We start from the raw sequence: 23705 nt of genomic DNA, 5'->3' as shown, positions 1-23705 counted from the left end.
ACAATAGGCAACTCCAGGTATGTTTTTGATGAGGCTACAGCATTAGAACAAGGCTAAAAGCTCACAAACGTCTGTTTTGCGTAATATAGAACCTTTAAACTAATTAGTTATCATATCTTGGGACACCAAGAAACAGACATTTGGCTATTTTGGACTTTTCAATTTATAACAATATGTCATGTTAAATCCAGGGACAATTCATAGGACTTAACCAGACCGAACCTGGACTCAACCAGGTCTAAATTCTATTGTACTGGATCAAGTCTTTAAACCAGAACTACAGTCTGTTTGTTACACCACCAGAAGCTTGCATACATTCCTCCAGTATTTCCCATGCAACATTTTAAAAACAGCATTTCAAAATATTTTTTTTTTCTGCCTTGCAAAATGCTTTTGTCATGAACATATAAAGCTGTCAAACATTTCATTTACTCTTTTCTTTTCATATTTCTTGGTCTGCGCTGCTAATCTGTCCAGCAAAAACACTGAGCAAGACTATAATTGTCTGCAAATGACAATCACAAATGCACAAAGACCAAACACAAGAAAAGACGAAATGTGTGGGAGTCAAACTAGCTGTTTAATGGGCTTGTTTCTAATGTGGTTATTATAGCTGAAAAACTGTCTTTTAGCTAGCATTGAGAACATTAAAACACAATTGCCATTTTTTTAACCACTGTTTCAATTACCACTTTTTAATAGTTTAGTTTGTTTTCATACCTAACTTAATAGTTTTGACTGCTCACTAGCAATCTTCACTGCTTATTTTTTCAGAGCGGTCTTTCTCAGACTAGTCACAGCAATATCATGAGACCATGAAAGTATGAAAACAAACAAAATATTGGTCTGAAAAAATAATTACATGAATTATCAGAAAACCAGATGAACCTCACTGGACAACACAAATACCACATTGTTTAACAGTGTGATCCCTGCTTAAAAGGGCTATGGCATGTTGTTGTATGTGTCCCACTTTAGGCCCATAGTTGCTGGCAGTAGAATCCTGATGTATATGTTTATGTATGATTGAACTTGAAGCTCAAAATACTCTGTTCCACCTTGTGATGTCATTTAGTTGTGGTTTTCAAGTCAGCAGCTCCCTTTTACCCTTTCTTCACTCGAGATGAACAGTTCTGCAGCTGAAATCATTGAAATGATTATAGCAAATATGTATGGACTTTAAATACACAGTGGAGCACTTCCTGTATTACATGACATCACAGGGTGGAACAAAGTATTTTCCATTTGAGTGAAGAACATAGCCCAGATATGCAGGGTTTATGTGTTGAACATGTGTGAATGAAACAAAACACAGCTCTGAGTATGTTTTTGATATATTATATACTGATACAGCATCTCATAATATCACATTTTGTCAACTAATTGTGTAGCAGGATATGTTGATTATTTGGTACACCCAAGAAATAAGAAAGAAACAAGTGATAACAGGCTTGTTTCAAATACAAAGATTTTATCTTGGGGATGTCATGTCACCCTACTCTCAGGAAGTCGGTCTGACACTTACTCAACTGAGACACTTTAAAGGAAAGTCAAAAACTCGCAAGCTTTAAAGTCCATTATGTAACTTTTCTGGTAGAGCGTCCGGCAATTTTTGTTCTCAGTGGAGATGTTATTATTTTGTCTGGAAACTTTTTATCATCAAGGAGACCAAACCAGACTAAGTTACAGGCTAGATCTGTGGAGAGGCAACCCTATCCACAGTCAGAATGCCTGTTTTTCTAGGTATTTTTTAGCTATAAATCCACCAGTAATTAAATAAATCCAAGGCAGAGCTAGGTAGAGCGTATCCATAGAAACAAGCAGGTGACAGACCCCCAACCAAAAAGTTACACAGCGCACCTTTACATAAGACTTGTTTTGTTTACCTCTCTGCCTCCTCTCCTGCCTGTCCCCAACTCAGCGCTGCTCTACATCAGGACCCCCACCGTTTGAACCAGTGACTAACGTAATTAAATGTCTGGCGTTCTGTCTGCGGGGCAAGAGAGGGTGCTGTTGGTGCAGCAGTGATGTGGATGGAGGTGGCAGACTGTGCACAAGTCAATTATATTTGCATGATTTGAGAGAGAGTCAGAGCCAGGCAGTGACAAGTACTTTGGTTGTCACATGTCAGAGTAGTTTCACGGTGATTTTTAACTATAAAGTGGTTTAAAGCAATGGATTTTTGCAGTAATTTTGTAGAGATGTCATAATTTGTTGTTGAATGTGAGTGAAAGAGGATATGTCTTGATATGCCCTGACGAAGACACTAATACGCTGGCTTGTCCCATGTAACCATTAAAGGTGCATTGTGTAACTTTACTGGTAGAGGGCACACACATTTTTCTTCGTTGGGGGATGTTATTGCTTTGCTTGGTATGTTTATCAGTATGATGCTAAAAGTCTATTCAGCTTTTGTTCTTAGAGGTGATTTTATTGTTCAGAAATACCTTTAAGAACATGCATGCTTGTGTGAACAGGCCCGCCTCTCCACTGAACTGATCTGTACCTTGGCCTGCTTGCCTCCATGAACCTAGGTAAGTTTAATTCTAGGGATGTAACAATAACCAAAATATTGTGATATTGTATCATCAAAAGTCTCACAATAATACCGTGGGCTGTCAAAATATATCGAATTACAAGTCTCTTTGCTTAAATGCATGGTTTTACAGTAGCAATAATTTATAAACATCGAGAACTGCATACCCCATGATTAATTTCAGCGCAGACCACATGAAGAAATATGTTTTTTTACTTGAATTTTTGGGATTATGACAGTAATAATTCACAACAAAATCTTGTCAGGGTATTTTACAAGCAAAAAAGTATCCTATCTACAATTATATCAGCCTCTCCAGAGTATTGTAATAAATATTGTACTGTGAGATGCATACCGTGGTAATATCGTACCAGGAGATTTGGATATCATTGCATCCCTATTTAATGCCATACTGTAAAACATTTCAGGCTGAACAATTAAGTACATCTACAAGTTACGCAGTTCACCTTTAAAAGACTTTTATTACAATTTCAAGTGCCTCGGACATTTTTTACCACCAAGTTTTTAAACTATAAGCATGGTCATCTTCTCTGTTTGTTAGCTTTTGAGCCTTGTCCTGTGTTTTTATGAAAGACGATAGGACTTTATCAGGCAGCAATAGCAATGTACATAGGCCTACTAGGTTACTATACCGATATAAACAGATGAGCAAATTTAATGCATAGTATTTATTGAATCTGCTTTTATTGGCACAGATTTTTTGCAATCTGCCATTCTCCTCACTATTGATACTTTGCAACATTCCCTTAATGCTAACTAAAGGCACTACTGTCAGAAGTGTGAGCTACTGTTAGCCTGTACTTGAGTTTATTTTTCAGTGAATGCATATGTTTATGCTACTATTGTATGCTTCATCAGTCCAGATCCACTTGTGCTAATCACGTTATCTGGTAGTCTGACTCTGCACCAGACTACTTTGCTCCAGTCTGCTCTAATCTGGGACCTGCTCAATGACAATGAGGACTTAACATTATAAAAACCTCATAGCAGGCTGCAGCATGACAAAAAGAAAGATGGATGTCCACTTTAACAATGCCGTATGTAAACAGTGATTGCAGTACAGGCAATAAGTGTCAGTTTGTATTATCGGCCATATGGAGTGAGTGAGATGCCAGTAGGGGTCAGACTGGTTTTAAGTATTAGCACATTGAAGATGACCCTCTGTGGACTGTGTCTGGGATCTTTCTTCCTGCTCCACTGTGGAACCCTATCAACACTTCCTGTCATCACGCAGGGCCAAAACAGGAGCCTGTGGAGCCTGAAAAATGGCAACTTAAAACAGATGTGGACACCAAAGCAAAGCACAGTGTTTTAGAGACTTGAGAGACAGCATCAACAACATTGTCTACAGGTTTATAAAGTTTTAGTAGGGGAGCAAATAATCAGTTTATTATTACTATTATTAGACAGAGCCCTGTGTGAGCCCTGTTTTCTGTTGGGGGTCTGCCCCATGTTCCACACTGCATGGCATATTTCTATCTATCTTACATTTATAACATGTTAGACTTTTGTTCTTAGTGTGACTAGACTCTCCTCTACACAGATCTGCGACCATAACTTGGCCTGGTAGCATTACCTGCTTGTCACTATGTAGATGGAAAAGATAAATATCATACTATGTAGCATTCTAGGCAGAAAAAGAATGTATCCAAGGAGACAAGTAGGTAGCTGAACTTCCACCAGAGAAGATACATAGTGCACCGTTGATATTTTGTGAAATATGGGCTTTGAACGTCAGTACCCTTGCTTATTTTACAATTCCAATAGTCTTAATATGTGTGTTAAGACTCAAAAGGTGTGTGGCCCAGGACCATGGGAGACAGAGCTGCACTAATTAGCAGTCAGTTAATTTTCATAGAGTAGTTATTTCAATAGAAACAATGCAGTTAATATACAGTACAGTATTTGCTATTCTGCACGACCCTTCTCTCAAATGTGTAATAATGAAGGCACAAAGTGAGAGACTACAGGAGTTAGATGGTGGCACTGTAAAATAGATGTCTGTTGGTAACAAGGCCACAGCCACAGGGAGCAGGCTAATGGCTGACTTTACGGAGTATCTCCTGCAGCCAAGCCTCATCTTGGGAACACATACACGCTCATTAAAGTGTAATAGAAGTTGAACTCAAGTAGAGCTGTGCACAGACTCAAAGACATTTTAAAAATATGGGGTTTGTTGCCAGATTACAAACATATTCTGTGTCAAGATGTTATTATTTAGTGTTCATTAATTCTAATAGCACCAAAGTTAGCAACCACTTTTTATGCTTGAGAAGACAGCTACATCATGGGTATTTATTTATATAATTATAGCAAAAGTGCAGTTTTTCATTAATTGTTCCAGAGCATGTAAAAAAAAAAGACTAAACATAAAATCATTTTCAATTAATTGTATGCTACCACTTTAAGATAGACCTTTTGTGCAAAATTAAGCTTTGAGAGTTTTTAACAATGTTATAGTTGTTTGCTCTTTTCATTTACCTTTTTGAAGCTGTACTAGGAGTGATTTGTGCGTATCTGAGCAATCTTATGTTATTTTCAAGATGCCACTTTGCTGATTAACCCCATTTTCATTTTCTAAATCGGTGTTACATGTAGGATTTGGTAGCGATTTTGGTACAAATAAAAAAAGTGCTACTCTTCTTTAAATTGACCTCAGATTCAATATAGAAATCTTTGCATATATGATTATGTGTGCATGTGTCTGATGTGTCCTCTCTCCTCTGTGCAGCTGGCAGGCCTGGGGTGGGACAGGGAGCATGGCTGAAGCGCGGAGGGAGAGCACAAGCAGCCTGCAGAGGAAGAAGCCCCCATGGCTCCGGCTGGACATCCCCACCACTCAGATGTCACTGGACGAGCCCCCCACTTTTGTTCAGGTCAATACACTGCACAAAAAGACATAATTTTAACATGTTTTCAAATTCAAATTAGATACTCTCTTGTCTTGATCTTACTCAGTAGTATGACCAAATGGTAAAACATGTTGAACACACAAACTCATATTTAGGCTGAATTCTTCTCTGTTCTACCTTGTGATGTCATGTAGTAATACCGGAAGAGCTCCAACATGTTTTTAAACTCCATAGACCTTCACTAGAATCATTTGGATAACTTCAGCCCTAGAATTATTAGTCTCTTCTGCACGAAAGGTAAAAGGTAGCTGTGAAAACTACCGCTTCATGACATCACAAGGTGGAACAAAGCATTTTAAGCTTTGGAGATGTACACAGCCCAAGTAACAACATTATAACATGGCATTTGCATAACATAGGACCTTTAAATTCTTCATTATACTGAATTACAACTGAGATGAAAGAGCCTCATGTTATTTGTAATTGGACAAGTAAATTAGTATAACCTACACAGCTTGTTTCATTGACTTATCAGAATCAGTATTAGCTTTTTCCTATCCATCCTTTCCTGTCTTAATCTAGTTTAAAATTTTAGTATAATGCCTATTTCTAATGATGTGGTGTTATTTTGCTGTAGCCCATGAAGAGGCAGGGGTTCCTCCGCAGTATCAGCATGCCAGTGGAGACAGTTCACCTCCAGTCTCCACCGCGGGATTTCTTTGACACCAGGCGGCCAGTGTTACAGCGGCAGTCGTCTATCACCCAGACAATAAAGAGGTAAAGACAAGCCGCACTCAGCTATGCACTGCTCTGGGTGGTACTGTGTGCTACTGTATAGATACTTGGCAGTGACATCACATTCTGCATGTATTTTCTATGCTGTAGCTCCAGCTAAGTCAGTTCTTTCTGGTCAGATAGTGTTAAAATAAAGCTCAGATGCAATCTAACAAAGCCTCAGACAGAGCAGTGCCTACAGTTATCATCTCACTCCCGGGGAATGTTGATGACTTCAGCTGTAAAAGTATCTGTGTGGAGATTTGGTTTCATTGGATAACAGTAATACAGTTAGACTCTTGGAAAACATTGGAAGAAACTTACACTGGATCACATTTAGGCCACGTCCAATTTCTTCCCTATAGCCCTTATTCTTAGCCCTTAATCAACCAGCTTTAGTAATAACAAAAACTTTGCAAACTACTCTTTTTCTGAGCTAGTTTCTCATCTTTTATTCTTCTGAATTTCAGCACTATTAGCTTAACATCACATCACTGTAATACGGCTGCAATGACAAATCACAATAATAGTGATCAATAGGCCTATCACGATACTTACTCTATTAACTTCAATACATGATGAATGGAATTATTTTTGGGGATCAATATTGGAGGTTATTTTTCTGTAATATTATAAGATTTGAGTTGTAGAGATATAAATACATAACTTCTATGACTCAAAATGTGTTTCATTTCATTACTGACACTCAACAATACCGTATATAGGAAAGTTTTTTGGGTGGGGTAAATCCTGCTTTAGGGTTACTGTGTCAGTGGCAATAATGGCTTTCAGTATTATCATGTATGATCTATATTTTCTTCATCAAATATCATACTTCAAAATGTGTTATTGTGACAGGCCTAGTGATTAATCAGCTATTGAAATAAAGTCATCAAAAGCTAATTTAATAATAAGGAATTGTTAGCTGTTTAATCAGAGAAGAATATTATATTTAGAAATTTTGACTGGTTAAAATGTTACCAATCTCTCAAAAGAACAACATAAATAATTGTTTGAACATACAACAGATAATAATCACTGACTAATTGACTACAAAGCAATCATTATTTGCAGCCCTACACTGTAATTTGCACCTTTCACTCCTTTCCTCGCATTCAAGTCTTTACCTTACTTTGCCTGTGTCTGCATGGACGTCTGCACACTTAAGCTGCCCTCTTCACTGCCTTTTGTCTCTTCTCTCCTCCTCTTCCTCTCGTCTTCTCCTGTCTCTCCTCTTCCTCTCCTGTGTCTGTGGCCTGCCCTCGTGGTCACAGCAGTAGGCGAGTGCACTTTGAGCGGATTAACACAGTCCCCATAAAGGGCCAGCGAGCTCTGCGCCGCAGCATCCGGAAGCACCACTCTCTGTCCCGAACACTGCTCAGGTACGGCAGGAAGGAGCGGTCAAACTACTGATATTTTTTTCAGATGACATCACCACATTCTAATAGGCCCATAATATTTAATCATTCTGTGTAAATACATTGATTTTGATTTTTTATTTTACCTTTATTTAACCAGGAGGTCCCATTGAGATTCAGAATCTCTTTTTCAAGAGAGACTTGGCCAAGGTAGCAGCCAACACAATCAGTACAAAACAATAAAATCACTAAATATCATATGATAAAACCATTTGCATCTTCCAAAAAAACATACACTTGTCTCAATCACTGCACTCAGTTTTCTTGAACTCATCACAAAAAGTAGCAAAACATATTCACATATTCAAGCTCTTGTCCAGTTGACCAGTCCAGTTCAGTACAGTTGTCTGGCTATAGATTCTACCTGGACAAGGACAGATATCTTTGGAACAAGTTTGTGAGTGTCAGAACGCCACACATAAACCTATAATACATAATGGAGGTGTGGGGACAGGTAAATTACTATTAAAAATAATAGGCACTGTCAGTAGTATAAATGGTCAGGTTGATTTTCTATTTTTATATTCATGGTAAAAACACAATATAACCTTTAATTAAAACTGGCTCTTGGCCTGTCTAACCGGGGAGTATTGTTTAGGAACTGAAAGCCACCAGTTTTGTCATCTGTGAATCACTGCCACAAATGAACCTTGGCTAAAATAATAACAAGAACCAAAACTAACTCTTCCTGTTAGAAATTCCTCTTAATTTGAGTAATAGTAACGGCCCGCCTGTTTCTGGGAGGGGCTTCACATTCTTATCCACATCTGTGCAGCAGGACTCAGAGCTCGAGATGCTCTTAGTTTGAGTCATAGTCTCATCTGACTTCATGTGGAGTAGTCAGGTCAAATTTAACTGGGAATGTTGTCAACAAACACGGATGAGAAAACATGTGATACTGACAGTGCATCTATTGAGTACTTGTGAAAAACACTGTTACAGCTCAAATCCTAATTTAGTTTTATTCAAAGCCTTAGTCCTGTCCTGCACTATGCAAGTTTTCTAGTCTCCATGACAACAGAATCTAGAATGTTAGTACAACATTAAACATATTTACCTTACATACATATATTAAATCATGCTTTTATTACTTAAAAAAATAAAAATACCTTGAAAACATGTATTCTTACTGTAGGGTCACCTCTCCACATATCTGACCAGTAACATGGCCTGGTGGCGCCACCCGCTTGTCTTTTTATGCCATACTGTGGAACAATGTAGACAAAGCAATGACATCTTCATGGAGACAAGCAGGTGTCAACAAAAAGGTCTCTGGCAGTTCCTTCTATATGGATCTCATCCTTTAAAAATGTACAGTCTAATTTTTTTGTCAGACAACACTGCTTTTACATTACACCCCATAAACGGGAAGAAAGTAAAGTCAGGTCCTTGGAAATCCAGATTTAATAAAGTTGGTAAAGTACTCTACCATGCCAAAGCACATGTTCATAATGAAACTGTGTAGGTGTCTATCTACCCACAATTATTCAGTACCAGAAAGAAAAGGCGTTGAAACTGGCCCACTCTGATGCAGTCTGTAATTATAAAAAAAAAAACTCACCACCTCTTTCCTTTGAAGATAGTCTCCACTTCCTGGCCAGAGGGAAGCAGTAATGATGTTTACTCTGTTAGTTATCAGCTTTAAGTTCAGCAACCTCTTTACAAAGCGGTGCCGCACTTGAATGGCTGATAAAACACATGGAATAGTTTGTACAGTTACCACAGTAGGTAAAAATGTGTAACCTGATCTTGATATCCGGGGTGAGTTTGTGTGTGCGCTCCTTTCTCCTAGTTTTTGTGTGTCCTGTCAAAAAACATGCCCAGACTAGTCCCCCTACTGGTCCTTTATATTGGCCATGGGTACTTTCATTTTTTGCCATTTGAATTGCAGAGTCACAGCTGTCCTATATCTATTTGCATAATCTGACATAGCTTGTTAAAATCATTATCTAAAAGCAACATTAATCTGACTTAATTATGCTTGTTGAATTAGGGGTACAGCAGACTGGTTTGGGGTGAGCAAAGATGGCGATGCAACACAGAAATGGCAGCGGAAGAGCCTGCGTCACTGTAGTCTCAGATATGGGAAGCTGAAGCCACAGGTGATCCGAGAGATGGACCTCCCAAGTCAAGACAACATCTCCTTGACCAGCACCGAGACTCCACCCCCTCTCTACGTCCCCTCATCTCAACATGGGATGCAAAAGGTAACGCACCTCACATATTAGACTTAGACAAACTTTATTGATCCACAATCCATATTATTTGGACACAGTAGCTCTATAATAATAAAGAGCAAAAATATAAATGTAATAATAAATTCTAAAGTAGCAAAAATAGCAAGAGACAGGTGTCAAATAAGGCATAATTATATAAATGTATATGTACAAGTAAAAATAAAAACATATAAATATTTTAATACCAGTATATCTCAGCTATATGCAAGAAGTCATAAGAAAAAAAGTGCAAAAATTATATAATGGTTTACAGAACATAAGGGTGAGTTTTGCGCAATTTTATGTACATATAATGGTTTGGTCTAATGCTCTGTAAACTGTTTTGGGTGTGAGCAATATAACAATTTTAATCAAATTATCATATCAAATTTAGGAGCTAATGTTGAACCTGAGGCCACAATCGCAATATTTAGTATGTCACTCCAATTTGTATATTCTCATAAAAAATATAATTGCCTTTGCCACACTCCTGTCTCAAGAATAATACTCCTCAAGTGGAAAGACAAGCAGCCTCCATCCTTTAGACTGTGGCTTGCTGACCTTATACACCATCTAACTTTAGAGAAGATTAGATTTTGTAAGAGGCTGTGCTGAGAGGTTTTTCAGTACGTGGCTGTTTTGTTGACCTGAGGCATCTAACTGAACTTGTATCTAACTGAATGCTCAGAAAAAACTAAAAAATATGAAACCGAATGATCCAAAGAGATTTGTCATTCATTGCATCTCTTTGCCCATGAGCACATTTTCTTTATTTTCCCTACTCACATGCTCCTATTTACCTGCCGAATAAATGAGAGAAAGGATATATGCATCTTTCTAAATGTACAACTTAAATCGTTACCACTTTGAACTATTAGCTATTAAAAAATATATTTATTTGTATTATATTATTATTATTTATTGCCCTGCCACCCACTCACTTTAATTATTATCTTCTGGTAATAGTTCCTTTATGTTGTAATCAGCTAATCTTCATACTCTGGTTTATATTTAAGCAATAAGTCATTTTATCTACGCCTACGTATCTTTTGTCCTTTTTCTTGTAGCGTTGCCACAGTGGATAATGCTCACTCAACAAATGTTACCAGATTAAATGTGATAGTGCCTTTTGGGTTGCAAGCTACCTCTTCTAAACGCATTGGTCCTAAAACTGGATATAAGCGTTAATGTTTTGCTAGTTTGCTCGAACAATAATGTTTTATGTGCAGGAGCAAAGTATCCTCAAGTACTGTGAATCAAAATAACTATTTGCAAATCACAGACACTGCAGTTATTTAAGTGCCATGGTTTTCTCTGCACACAAGAAAGTGTCCTGGCTCCTTGGGGTCCTATTATATATAAAACCTGCTAACCCTGTAGTTTATACCTATTTTGAAATGCATGAGATTCTTATTTTTAGTTTAGCAGTTCATATTTCAGCTTTCTCTGAAATATGAATGCCTGTGTTTGAACTAAATCTTATCTGAAATTATTAAAACATCAATCACAATTGCAACATATTAAATATTATAGAAGATTTTTTGTCTTACTGTGGAAAATTCCAGGCAAAGGTATATCATCTCCATGATAGGGACCTCTACAAGAAAGGTTATATTGTGCATATTTCATTTGCATATTTAAGTAAAATAACTTAAAACTTTTCTGTGGCACACCTGGCAATCCATCAAAGCACACAAATCTGAATTTTTAAATAAAGGAGCTACGCCAAAGTTATATTAAACATCTTTAAAGGTCCTATATTACACAAAATTTACTCTTGTGAGCTTTAAGCCATGATATAATGTTATACCGCCTCAAAAACATACTAGGAGTTGTGTTTTGTGTCATTCACACATGTTTGAGTAATGCTGTGTTATTAGTCTGTCTACATCTCCACAGCTCAAAATGCTCTGTTCCACCTTCTGATTTAATGAAGTGGAAGTTCTCGTTAACAGCTACCTTTTACCTTTTGTACAGTCGAGATTGGCAATTCCAGAGCTGAAATTATCCAAATGATTCTTATGAAGGTGTATGGAGTTCAAAAACACAGTGGAGCACTTCCTGTATTACCACATGCCATTACAAGGTGTAACAGAGTGTTTTCTGTTTTAGAGAAGAACTCAGCCTAAATATGCAATGTTTGTGTGTTGTGATGAGGAAGCAACATTATAACATAGATCAGAGAATGGCATAATATGGGACCTTAATAAGTCATGAAACAAACTAATTATTAATGCATTTGTATTGTGTTTATTTCAGATTGTGGACCCCCTCGCCCGTGGCAGAGCATTCCGTATGGTGGAGGAGGTGGATGGGTACAGTGTTCCTCAGACCCCCATCACTCCCGGGGCGGCCTCCCTCTGCTCCTTCACCAGCTCGCGCTCCGGGTTAAACAGGTTACCACGGCGACGCAAGAGAGAGAGCGTAGCCAAGATGAGCTTCAGGGCTGCAGCAGCACTGGTCAAAGTAAGACAGGAATACAATGCACAATAAAAGATCATAACATGTTACTATTTTCTACCACAAAAACATAAGTGATTTTGAACAGCATAATGAACATTAGCTAAAGCAGAGGACTGTTAGCTAGGTCGGGGTTGTCAGATTTTAAGACAAAACATGCAACTTTCAGAAATAAATTGCTTTGAAAACACTAAGACCCTATAATTCGATATTAAGTCAGTGTGTTAATGTGAAGCAAAACTACAAAAAAGATGAATCTCACCTCTAAAAACGCAGGTTCACAAAAATGCGTACTTAAATATGAGAAGGTCAAGAAATAATTTCAATAAAGAATTTTAAATGTTGCATTCAAGTTTATGGCATTGATTTTTTTTTTCTTTACAAATAACTAGCTGAATTAAATATTACTTATATTTCAATGTACTGAAAATATTACAGCTGATGATCACATTTTACAGTGGGGGGATAGTTATTTTGGTTATTTTTGCAACTCGAAATACTATGGAACCCCTGATCTGAATTTTAAGGAATATAAATGTGTGTACCTTAGTAACTTTTGAACTAGAACATGGGACCATGGAGAACATCTGTCAGGACTCAAACCTCTGTGTGCTGTTACAGGGACGGTCGTTTCGAGAAAGCACGCTGCGGAGGGCCCATCGACGCAGCTTCACTCCAGCCAGTTTCATGGAGGAGGATGTGATGGACTTTCCCGATGAACTGGACACATCCTTTTTCGCAAGAGTGAGTGAATCATTTAGAGACCCACAGATTAATATAGTGAGCTAGTCAAGTTTCATAAACATTTTGTCACATATCCAGAAAGACATCTGGATTAAAGTAAATGCCAAATTATTAATATGATAATATAATTAACATCCATCCAACCAAATGTTAATACATGTTTGAATTATTTATTTCTTCACAATAGGACATTATGATGCATGAGGAGCTGTCCACATATGCAGATGAGGTCTTCGAGTCCCCCTCAGAGGCGGCTGTGAAGGACGCAGAGCCCAGCTCCAAAAAGGATGACACTGAGCTCACGGGCAGCGCTCTGGACAAATCTGAACTGGAGCGGAGTCACCTCATGCTGTAAGTGCAGCTGCTTTAACTCACGCTTTACATTTACACAGATTTACTGTGCCACACGTGCAACCTCAGATAAGCCCCGCAGGTCACACAAGTGCTGATGAAGGTTTTTCAGTGAATGAGCCTGGAACCTGCTTAAGGCCTATGTTAGTTGTATAGAATATAGGCCATTAGAGAACAGTTTATTTGTTTAATTTAATGTATGAACTATATTAATATGTTAGATATTTAATATTTTTGGGAATACCATAACTCCAATCTAGTGGGCAAGCTTCTTCACTCACCATCTATCTAACTATATCAAATCTATGCAGTATATAGAAATGGACATGAATTTCACACTTACAATTTTGAAACTACTTGAACCTTCAATTCAGTTGCCTTCATTGAATTATAATAACAATATGTCAGTATCACTTATTCAATAAACTTTGATCAATTCAAGTAATTGTAATACAAAATCCATGATATTTTGACTATTTTTCAGGCCATTGGAGAGAGGATGGAGGAAAGCCAAAGAGGGGACCCCTGCCCCCCCAAAGGTGCCTCTGCGTCAGGAGGTCATCAGTAACTACGGACAACGGCGTGGACAGAGGATCGGACTACCAGTGAAGAAACTGTTTGCTCGAGAGAAGAGGCCGTACGGACTGGGGATGGTCGGAAAACTCACAAACCGAACTTACCGCAAACGCATCGACAGCTATGTCAAGAGGCAGATAGAGGACATGGACGACCATAGGTACATATGTTACTGCTACTACTAAACTAATAAACTAAGTTAAAACACATATTTAAACATGAAATATGCATATGTTAATGTTAAAAGTTGTTAAACTGTATTTCTTTTCTAGGCCTTTTTTCACTTACTGGATCACCTCGGTCCATTTACTCATCACTATTTTGGCCGTTTGCATTTATGGTTTTGCACCTGTGGGGTTTTCCCAACATGAGACTGTTGATTCTGTAAGTTAATCAGTCACTAACAGTCAACTGCCAACAAAATCAATAGATTTTTGATTTTTTTTTCTCCCTATTTACATTTGAAGGTTTTAAGAAACAAAGGTGTGTATGAAAATGTCAAGTTTGTGCAGCAGGAGAACTTTTGGATTGGGCCTAGTTCAGTAAGTAAACCGCCTTTTAATGTCCATGATTTCAAATTAAACGTGGAAGGGGAAAATGTTTTTGTGTATTATGTCAGTCATACATAGCACAGTTTGGGAATCTTAGATCTTTAACGCATTTTTGTATTGACCCATGCGATAACCTTTTCACTAAAACAATTAACTGTCTCTTACAGGAAGCCCTAATCCACTTGGGGGCCAAATACTCTCCATGCATGCGTCAGGATAAGCAGGTGCACGATCTTATCAGGGAAAAGAGAGCTATCGAACGCAACTCCGCCTGCTGTGTGCGCAATGACCGATCTGGCTGCGTCCAGACCACAGAGGAAGAATGCTCGGTCCGTCAGCCCCCTCTTCAATTATCCAAATCCTAACCTCATTAACTCTGTGCAGATTAAACACTGAGCTCCTCTCTTATGTTTTGGGATTGCAGAGTACTCTCGCGGTGTGGGTGAAGTGGCCTAAGCATTCCAGCACTCCACAGTTAAACGGGAAAGACAGGCAGCATGGCTCAGTCTGCCATCAGGATCCAAGGTATTTGATTGTAACACAAAGGTGGATGTAATTGGACTGAATTTTAATAAAAAAATATTAATGCTGTTTTTATATAATGTTTATATATAAAATGCATTTTCTCAACTATAAACATTAAAAAAATATATTAGCATAAAGCACCATATAACATCTATGACTTTTTGTACTTAGAGGTGAACTCTGTAACCTTTCTGGTGGGTTTATGCTACCTGGTTGACTCTATAGAGATTTTTATGTAATATCATATTAAACAGTTTTTATTAAAGAAAATAATAAAAGAGTCAATAGTAATACATATTTTTAGTTAAAATAGAAACAAATCTGACCATTTTAGATAAAGTAATGTCATCTCCATTGACACATGCAAGTGGCAAACTGTCCACCCGGAAAGTTACATAGTGCATCTTTAACAGGCTCTGTGCACAGCAGCGCCCTATAACCTCTGTTAGCTTCACTACATCCTTTGTATCTCTGTTTTTTGCAGAGTCTTGTTAGAATGATTAAATATTTAAAGATAAGGCAGCAAACAGGAAGCTGCAGGGTGATGTCACTAACAACATGCTAAAAACTACACAAATAAAACTAATACTTACGAGGAGGACACACCTGTGTTTACAAAGGGAGAAGTTTGTGTCTCAACTCTAATGCTAATGCTAATTTTTAGGCATAATAAATATTAAACAATACCACAAATTTGACATATAATCTATCTACATATAAAAATATTTACTTTATATTTTACGATTTTAATAAAAGTGACTGTTGAGACACAGTGAATCAGCTAGCATGTCACTGTGCGTAGAGCCCATTAAGTGATTTTTTTTTTTTTTTTTTTGTCTGTAGGATATGTCTAGAGCCGGCTTCAGGATCACCTCACGAATGGCCAGATGACATCACCAAATGGCCTGTAAGTATGGCCCCAGATATTTAGTTATCATCACTGTAATCAATATTGTGAAATCCTGTCATTATTAAAACACATACCACATTATTGAATTGTATCCTATTTTTTGTTATTTATCTTAAATTACTTTGGCCAACATTCAGTTTTGTTTTGTTTTTTTCATTAAATCATTATTGGAAACATAGGAACATAATCATAATAATCATAATAACAGCCCATTCCCCTACAGTCCTCTTTCTAGCAAAACAAGAAAAAAGGATAATAATAATAATAATAATAATAATAATAAATAAAAATACAATGGTTACATTAGATCACAATCTGATCTAACTTTAAATATTATGTTATAGACTCTGAACTTGTTTTCCTTCACAGATTTGCACCAGGTACAACACAGGGAACCACACCAACCTGCCTCATATCGACTGCACCATCACCGGGCGACCGTGCTGCATCGGAACCAAAGGAAGGTCCGTGAATCTACAAAACAAACATTTAGGCTCACACATTCGACCTGATCACTAAATAATAATGTCTGTGTCTTCTGTTATTAAAGATGTGAAATCACATCTCGAGAATACTGCGACTTCATGATGGGCTACTTCCACGAGGAGGCCACTCTCTGCTCACAGGTAAGAGACTTTTATTTGAGCTGAACCCTAAAGTTTAACCATTTTCATCTTACTGCATTACAACCAAATCCTTATTGTTACTTATCCTTATCCCTCCTCTTTACATTGTATAATATTGTATTTCCTTGTACACACCCACAAATTTGTGTTTTTTATTATTTATTATTATTTGCTTTAAGTTTGTCTAGTAAAGTTTAATTTCTCATTTATTAAAGCCTACACTGTTTTCCACAGGTGCACTGTATGGATAATGTCTGTGGGCTGCTCCCGTTTCTCAACCCTGAGATCCCAGATCAGTTTTACCGGCTCTGGCTCTCTCTTTTCCTTCACGCTGGGTGAGTCTAACTAATTTTACAATTGAAAATGATTTAAAAAATTTTAATTATACAATTTAATTATAAAAGAATCCATCAGTAACATATTTTGAAGCTAATATTATTGAAAACATGGCATTTGTTCTCATTCACTCCTGGAGTTATCTGAGAAAACAAATAGATCAGATCAGTGTTAAAAATTGTGTTTATACGTAGAGGCAAAAACATGTTATTAAAAGATCTGAATCAGAGCTGTTTGTTACACAGGGCTCATATTTCAGTAGATTTAATCACAAAGAACACCTGATAGATACAATATTGACTTTAATATTGTTGAATATATTTACTGTCTGGATGAAGCTGAGTTGGAAACATTAACGGATATTTCTAGATTACATGACAAATTTTTCTTACTCTCTGTAAAAGTTGTAGAAAGAGAGTTGAAGTCAAGTTAACCTTAAATGATCCAATGAAATTTAACACTGATTAAATGAGCCAACAACTAACACCAGATCATAAAATGTCCAGCCTGAAACATCTGATTGGTGATGTAATTGGACAAAGGACAAAAATATAATCTGGTCTGATGAAGACTGACCTTTTTTTTGTTTTTATTTTTAATTTCCTTCTTTCTTTAATTATTATTATTTTAAGATTATTATTTTCTAGTAGTGTGGCATTTAGAGGGTTTTTTATTATTACTCATGAAATCCTATAAATGAAATATAAAAAAATAAAAATAAAAAATTCATTATCAATATGGAAATTTCTAACTCGAGTAAATCTAACTCAGTATTGCTCCTGCACACAGGGTTAAAGGGCATCCTCACTCACCATTTGAACTATTGCTGCATTGTTACATAAAAGGAGATGTTAAAGCATTGAATTAGATTATAAATTGCATAAATAGAAATCCATGTAAAATTGCCTATTGTCTGACCTCACTGTTAAGAAGAAGTTCCATCATCTCCTGCCTGTCTGCTATCTGCCCTCGGGGTAATTACACAAAGTGCCCCTCGCCTCAAACTCATTAAGCCTCAATGAGATATGGAGTGTTTCAGGCCCTATTGTTGAGGGCTTACAGGGGGGGATTACCTTTACAACACGTGAGGTTTCTTTAGACTCACATCATCACTTTATGTTTGCACCTATAGCCTCCACTGTCAGTTTGATGTTTTGAAAAATAACCATGACAGAACAGGGACAACAACAGTTTTAGTGTCAATCTGACCTACTTTTTTTAGTTTTTTTGCTGCACTCGTCGCTGGCTGGTTTTATCATTCACTAACCTCTACCACCTGGGTGGGCAATTATTTTTTCCCCAAGAGCCATATTCAAATCCAAGTATTTGAACCAATGTGATCACTGGTGTAAGAAATGCTCATAAGCAACTTTGCATGTATGCGATTATAATCTACTGCAGTATAATAATTTTATCAGTGGGGATGTTATATCCAATATTTTCTACATAATAAGACTTTGGGGTGTCTTCATTGTCATTGTAAGACTAAAACAAATTATGTAGATGGAACTACCTGTTTACTACCAGCTATAATGTGGTACGGAATCTGATTTTTATGAGCTTAAGGTATCTGTACATTGTCCCTTCAAATAAAGACTAAACTAAACTAAACTTTAATAATAACTGCACTTTGATCCCTCAATTACATTCTTTAGACAATGCTTATTTATTTTAAGACAATGCTTCATTATTTTGTGATTGCATTTGTCACTTTTGGTCTTATAGTGATGTTAGCTGATATCCTTCTCTCTTTAGGATCCTTCACTGTCTGGTGTCTGTGGCTTTCCAAATGACCATATTGCGAGACCTGGAGAAACTGGCGGGCTGGCTGCGGATATCGATCATCTACATCCTCAGCGGCATCACCGGCAACTTGGCTTCGGCCATTTTTCTCCCATACAGAGCAGAGGTGACTCAAATTTACCAACATGATAGGGCCATGTAATTGAATATAGGGTGTATATAGTTGCATTCACTTGTATGTAATCATATCATATAAGATTGAATTTTCAATTAGTCATGAGCACAGTCTAATACTAGTGTTACTGTGTGGGAATATTTTTTGCCTGGGGATTTGGAAGAGGAAATTTAAGAACAGTAAACTGGCCAAGACTTTGCTAAACACAATATAATTTCATCCTCATAGGCTGGGTGATATGACAAAAATATTATCTATCCTTCTGTATTCCTGATCATGATTTTCTATTTAGTTTTGTCTTATTATAAACTAATAAATGTATCTCCATATTAGTTTTCTGGACATGCACACTGTAGATTTAATCATTGCTATTTATCTCCTCAAAATGCACCACATTCTTTTATTGACAGAAGACGAGGCTGTGGACCTGTCGATTAAAAAGGCCTTTACCAATTGGAAATGACTGAATCTCTATACCATTTAAAGCAGAACTATTATGCAAAATTGACTTTTCCGAGCATTTAACCATGTTATAGTTGTCTCTCTTTCTCATTTACCCTCTCAAAGTTGTATTTGGAGTGATTTGTGCATGTATGAGTAATCTTTAATCACTTATTTTCAAGACACCATATTGCCATAATCCTTGTCTTCACTGCCACCAGCATACACCCACTGCTCTGTACTCAATTTGTATTTCCTCAATTGTATTTCCTAAATTGGTGATATGTGAAAGATTCGGCAGTGTCACATAGTCAATTTGGTACCAAAAAAAAAAAAAATCCACAATGAAAACATGCAAATTATAACATAATGATCCACGAATGAAGTGTCATACGACTATATAGCAGGCTCTAGCACAATATGTCTTCTCTAAAATTCGGTTAATTTCACAGCTCCACCTACTCAGCTACACATGTATTTTTATTGTTAACTTGCGGTTATGATTTCAAGCCACAACAATTACTTTATGCCAAATTCAATCACTAAACTGTGATTTTTCGTTGCCCACATCTAACCCACTCTTTCCCATTCCCAGGTTGGTCCAGCGGGTTCACAGTTTGGCATCCTGGCCTGTCTGTTCGTGGAGTTATTCCAGAGTTGGCAGATCCTCGCCCAACCTTGGAGGGCCTTCACCAAACTTCTCTGCGTCGTCCTCTTCCTGTTCGCATTTGGTCTACTGCCCTGGATCGACAACTTCGCCCACATCTGCGGCTTTATCTCTGGCTTCTTCCTGTCGTTTGCCTTCCTGCCCTACATCAGTTTCGGGCGCATGGACCTGTACCGAAAGCGTTGCCAGATTATTGTATTTCTGCTGGTGTTTTTTGGGCTGTTTTCCGGTCTCGTGGTGCTATTCTACGTCTACCCAATCAAGTGCGAGTGGTGCGAGCTGATCACATGCATCCCCTTCACGGACAAATTTTGTGAGAAGTATGATCTGAATGCCCACCTACACTGAACCAGGGGATGTTCATGTGACTACAAGGACAGTATATGGATGTCAGTGTATGTCTCCAGAAGGGGGCGATGTATGTTTCCTGTGAACTATGGTGAAATGCTTGTGTTTTTTATCAGACTAAATATTGGATGGACTTGCTATGTGTTTACTTGCCATTGTCACCACAGTCAAAATAAGGTATATCTTTTCTAAGCCTCGTCAAGCTACCCTTTACATGTGAGGTTATAGAAAAACAAAGAGAATTTTTACTTTATAACTTCAAAGTTTTATTACAATTCAGGCAACGTCACAGAAACGCAGGGAAAAAAATTAATTCTTGCAAAACCTTTGGTGCCTTGTTCAGAAAATGTACCAACTACTGCCATAATTTTGTTACAGTTTGCTGAGCACTCGAATGTTTTATTTCTTTATTGCTTCTCAAGAAGTGATGGTTGTTCTGAATGTGGTAGTGTTTTAGCTACCTGGCTACTCACATGTAACTGAAAATAACAGTAAAAAAGAACTAAACTCAAATCATGTGTGGAGTATAAGTCACTCATTTCCGCTCTATTGTATAGAGAGTACAACTGGGCGTCTGTGATAAAACAATCAAAATCATACAAGGTTTTTTAAAGCCTAAGTAAGGATTTCTATTTTCCATTTTGCCTGTCACTGCACTGAAAGGTGTATAATACATCTGTATATGTTTGAGCACAGGTAAGTGCTTACAGGTTAAATTATGACCACCTATTCCATAATCAACTTTGAGCACAACATGGTAACTTACAAATATCAACAAATACCTTGACTTGTGTTTTTTCACTTCTGTATCTTAATTCCAGTATATTTCTTACAGATTAACTTCATAATATAAGATAAATTGTTATATATTATTTTATGTAGATTTACAAAAATAAAAAAGATTTCTAGAGACAGCTGTATCCAACAGCATACACGTTATGACAAGAAACATTAGATAAATAGGAAGTTGGCAGCTATACAATTTTAAGTTAACCCATTTTTCGATTTATTTTGGACTTGGATTGACGGTATCATCATCATCATCATCATCTGTCAGTCCTTTTGCATCATCAAAATAGGTTTTCCTCTGGTTGGTGAGACTAGCAGCCGCTGTTCCTCCTCGTGTATGCCTGTCCTCCAAGCGAGTACTCCATCTCCTGGAAGTGCATGTTGGACACTGTGATGGCAGAGGACCCTTTTTCCTTGAAGCCTGCTTTGAGGTAGAAGGGGACCAGGAAGTCTTCACAGATCAGCAGAGCTCTGCGGATGCCTGGGACACAGCGCAGGTACTGCAGGTAGCGCCACAGCAGCACGGAGCCTTTGCCCTGCTGCCGACAGTGACGATGGACCGAGAGCACGTGGATATGGACTGTGGGCGTATCCGCCACGTGCACCGTCATGGCCTCCTGAGGTACAACGAAAATACAAACATGTCAAATATGCACAACAGCATTTTTATAGGGAAAGGTAGATTTTTGTTTTGTCCCCATAAAGGAATGTATACTAATTCAGTAAAGGGGCAGTGCCCAGGACCTTTTCTGAAGCTGAGCTTCGTGCTTGGTCAGGAGCAGCCTACCAACTGGAGAATTAATCCATTGTGTGTGAGGACTGACATGGTCCACTTACTGAATCCAGGAATCAGACCCAAGACCTATGTGTTGTGAGGTGAGAGTGCTAACCACTCTGACATTGTGCACAACTTTACACACTAAGGTAAAAGATAACAATTACGTGTTTTTCACATTTTCAAAAATCCATGTAATGGCAGATAATACTGTATATGTATAATGTTCTTACTTGTGAGAGTCTTTCTTTGTCCCAGCCTGAGCCAATGATGAAAGCCACTAGCTGTCCCTCCTCAAACCATCCCAGAGACAACTCAGGACACTGCCCCAGAAAACTGAGCACCTCATCCAGAGTGAGAGGACACTCTCCAGAAACAGACACAAAAGCTGCGGATAAAGGAGGTAACATAATGTAATTAAAAACTAATCTATAGAAAAGCCACATTAGACACATTCAAAAAGATAATCTAGGCAATACATTCAGCCTGGTATCTGCTGCTTTTAATATTTTTTTACGTAAAATCTTAATGCTGTTTTAGTATTTTAAAGTCCTCTTACCTTCTCTTTCGATCTCAAACACACTGATGGCATCTTGTGGAGTGAGGTTCCTGAATTCGCTGGCTGGTAGCGTGTGCCTCCTCTGCCTCAGCGAACTCACCACACTGACTGGAGTCTTCAAAAAAAAGGGCTTGAGAAAAGGAGACCCACTGCTCATCTGCTGCGTCATTGTCAATGTAAATGTATAGTTTTAGCTTATAGTAGCTGTAAAATTCACTCTGTCACCCTTTCCTGTGGTAGCCAAAGATGTTCACCCAGATCTAGCTGTGAACTTCTTCGTTCCAGAGATGGGACTGTGGTGTTATTTGGGATCATAGGTGCTTGGATCGCCCCCTGTGCCACGCCCCCTTTTCTCATCCTGCAAAGTGGCCGTCTTAAAGGAGGATAACCATCTTGGCACGTGTCATTTAAAATTACTGGAAGGACTCCACATTTAGATTTAATATTAAAAACAAAGTTGGAACAGCACTAACTGCATTTTATAGAGACTCTCTTACATTGCTGTTCACATTATAAGTGAAATGTTTATTGTGTTTGTTAATTTTATGAAGATACAAGTGATATTTTTGGTTTTATTTAAGTTAAAGATGGATTAGTCCGAACACATGTATGTCCACATATGCTCTGCTCTCATGTACATGTTTGTAGTGGGCAGTGCACATGTTTTTGTAGATCAAGGGCATGTGGGTTAAGGAATTTGCCACTTATTAGAAGGAGCTCAAAGAGATTTACTGTAGACTAATTAAAAGAGAGTACTCCAATGAGACCAGAGCTAAACCAGCTCACTCCCATATAAACAGGGTTCTATTAAGGGTTCTATTAAGCTTATTATAAAGTGATTTTTTTTCTTATATATGCAGATCAACTTACATCAGCTCCCTTAATCAGAGTTCTTACTTGCGATACAGTTCATTTCTTTCTCCAATACCAGAGGTCCCCATCTCACAGCTTAACCTTAATATTGTTTAGTGGATACCCCAGAGATAGAGCAGAAATAGTTGTTGTGGGGATTAAGGACTTGTCCAAATGCTTCCGTTTGGCAACAGTAATGGAAAAACTTTATGAGGACAGCTGGACATTTCCTCATGCGACAGACTACTCCTACGTAAGAGAATACAACTTATGGTGCACATAGGTCCTGGTATAGCAATGATGGTGGTAGTAGTAGTGTATAAGTATTTTTTGTATGTGGTAGCTGTTGCCTGTTAAAGAGCCTATATGACAGTATTTTCTGATCTATGTTATAATGTTAACTTTTAACCTGTTTTGTTCACACATGTTTAACACACATAACCTGCATATTTAGGGAGTT

The 23705-nt window shown here is 37.7% G+C and overlaps 2 protein-coding genes across 2 annotated transcripts in view; one reads left to right on the top strand and one right to left on the bottom strand.

Annotated features, from left to right (window-relative positions):
- rhbdf1a (rhomboid 5 homolog 1a (Drosophila)) overlaps positions 1 to 20783 on the top strand; it is a 49254-nt gene extending 28471 nt beyond the window's left edge. The window contains exons 2-18 of the mRNA XM_020933077.2: positions 5289 to 5433; positions 6047 to 6186; positions 9595 to 9808; positions 12077 to 12283; positions 12899 to 13021; positions 13209 to 13372; positions 13857 to 14108; positions 14221 to 14332; positions 14416 to 14490; positions 14667 to 14828; positions 14924 to 15024; positions 15868 to 15931; positions 16304 to 16398; positions 16485 to 16560; positions 16795 to 16895; positions 18652 to 18805; positions 19851 to 20783. Coding sequence (XP_020788736.2) covers positions 5317 to 5433; positions 6047 to 6186; positions 9595 to 9808; positions 12077 to 12283; positions 12899 to 13021; positions 13209 to 13372; positions 13857 to 14108; positions 14221 to 14332; positions 14416 to 14490; positions 14667 to 14828; positions 14924 to 15024; positions 15868 to 15931; positions 16304 to 16398; positions 16485 to 16560; positions 16795 to 16895; positions 18652 to 18805; positions 19851 to 20270 — 2577 coding nt within the window. The 5' untranslated portion in view covers positions 5289 to 5316 and the 3' untranslated portion in view covers positions 20271 to 20783. The remainder of the gene's footprint in view (positions 1 to 5288; positions 5434 to 6046; positions 6187 to 9594; positions 9809 to 12076; positions 12284 to 12898; positions 13022 to 13208; positions 13373 to 13856; positions 14109 to 14220; positions 14333 to 14415; positions 14491 to 14666; positions 14829 to 14923; positions 15025 to 15867; positions 15932 to 16303; positions 16399 to 16484; positions 16561 to 16794; positions 16896 to 18651; positions 18806 to 19850) is intronic.
- Positions 20784 to 20915: 132 nt separating this feature from the next.
- Positions 20916 to 22623, bottom strand: aanat2 (arylalkylamine N-acetyltransferase 2). The gene is made up of 3 exons (XM_020935654.2): positions 22394 to 22623; positions 22068 to 22222; positions 20916 to 21676 (listed from the first exon to the last, which is right to left on the bottom strand). The coding sequence occupies exons 1-3, from the start codon at positions 22560 to 22562 to the stop codon at positions 21371 to 21373; spliced, it is 630 nt and encodes a 209-aa protein (XP_020791313.1). The 5' UTR covers positions 22563 to 22623; the 3' UTR covers positions 20916 to 21370.
- Positions 22624 to 23705: the final 1082 nt, after the last annotated feature.

This window comes from Boleophthalmus pectinirostris, unplaced genomic scaffold (genome assembly GCF_026225935.1).
Source record: "Boleophthalmus pectinirostris isolate CB_2022bp ecotype Guang Dong unplaced genomic scaffold, ASM2622593v1 HiC_scaffold_17, whole genome shotgun sequence".
NCBI lineage: Eukaryota > Metazoa > Chordata > Actinopteri > Gobiiformes > Gobiidae > Boleophthalmus > Boleophthalmus pectinirostris.
This window is presented reverse-complemented; position numbering and strand designations above follow the sequence as displayed.

Coding starts and splice junctions, on each gene's coding strand:
- aanat2 (XM_020935654.2), bottom strand. CDS start 22,562: ATGACGCAGCAGATGAGCAGTGGGTCTCCTTTTCTCAAGCCCTTTTTT. Junction 22,223..22,393: donor GTTTGAGATCGAAAGAGAAG/GTAAGAGGACTT, acceptor CTTTATCCGCAG/CTTTTGTGTCTGTTTCTGGA. Junction 21,677..22,067: donor ACAAAGAAAGACTCTCACAA/GTAAGAACATTA, acceptor GTTGTACCTCAG/GAGGCCATGACGGTGCACGT.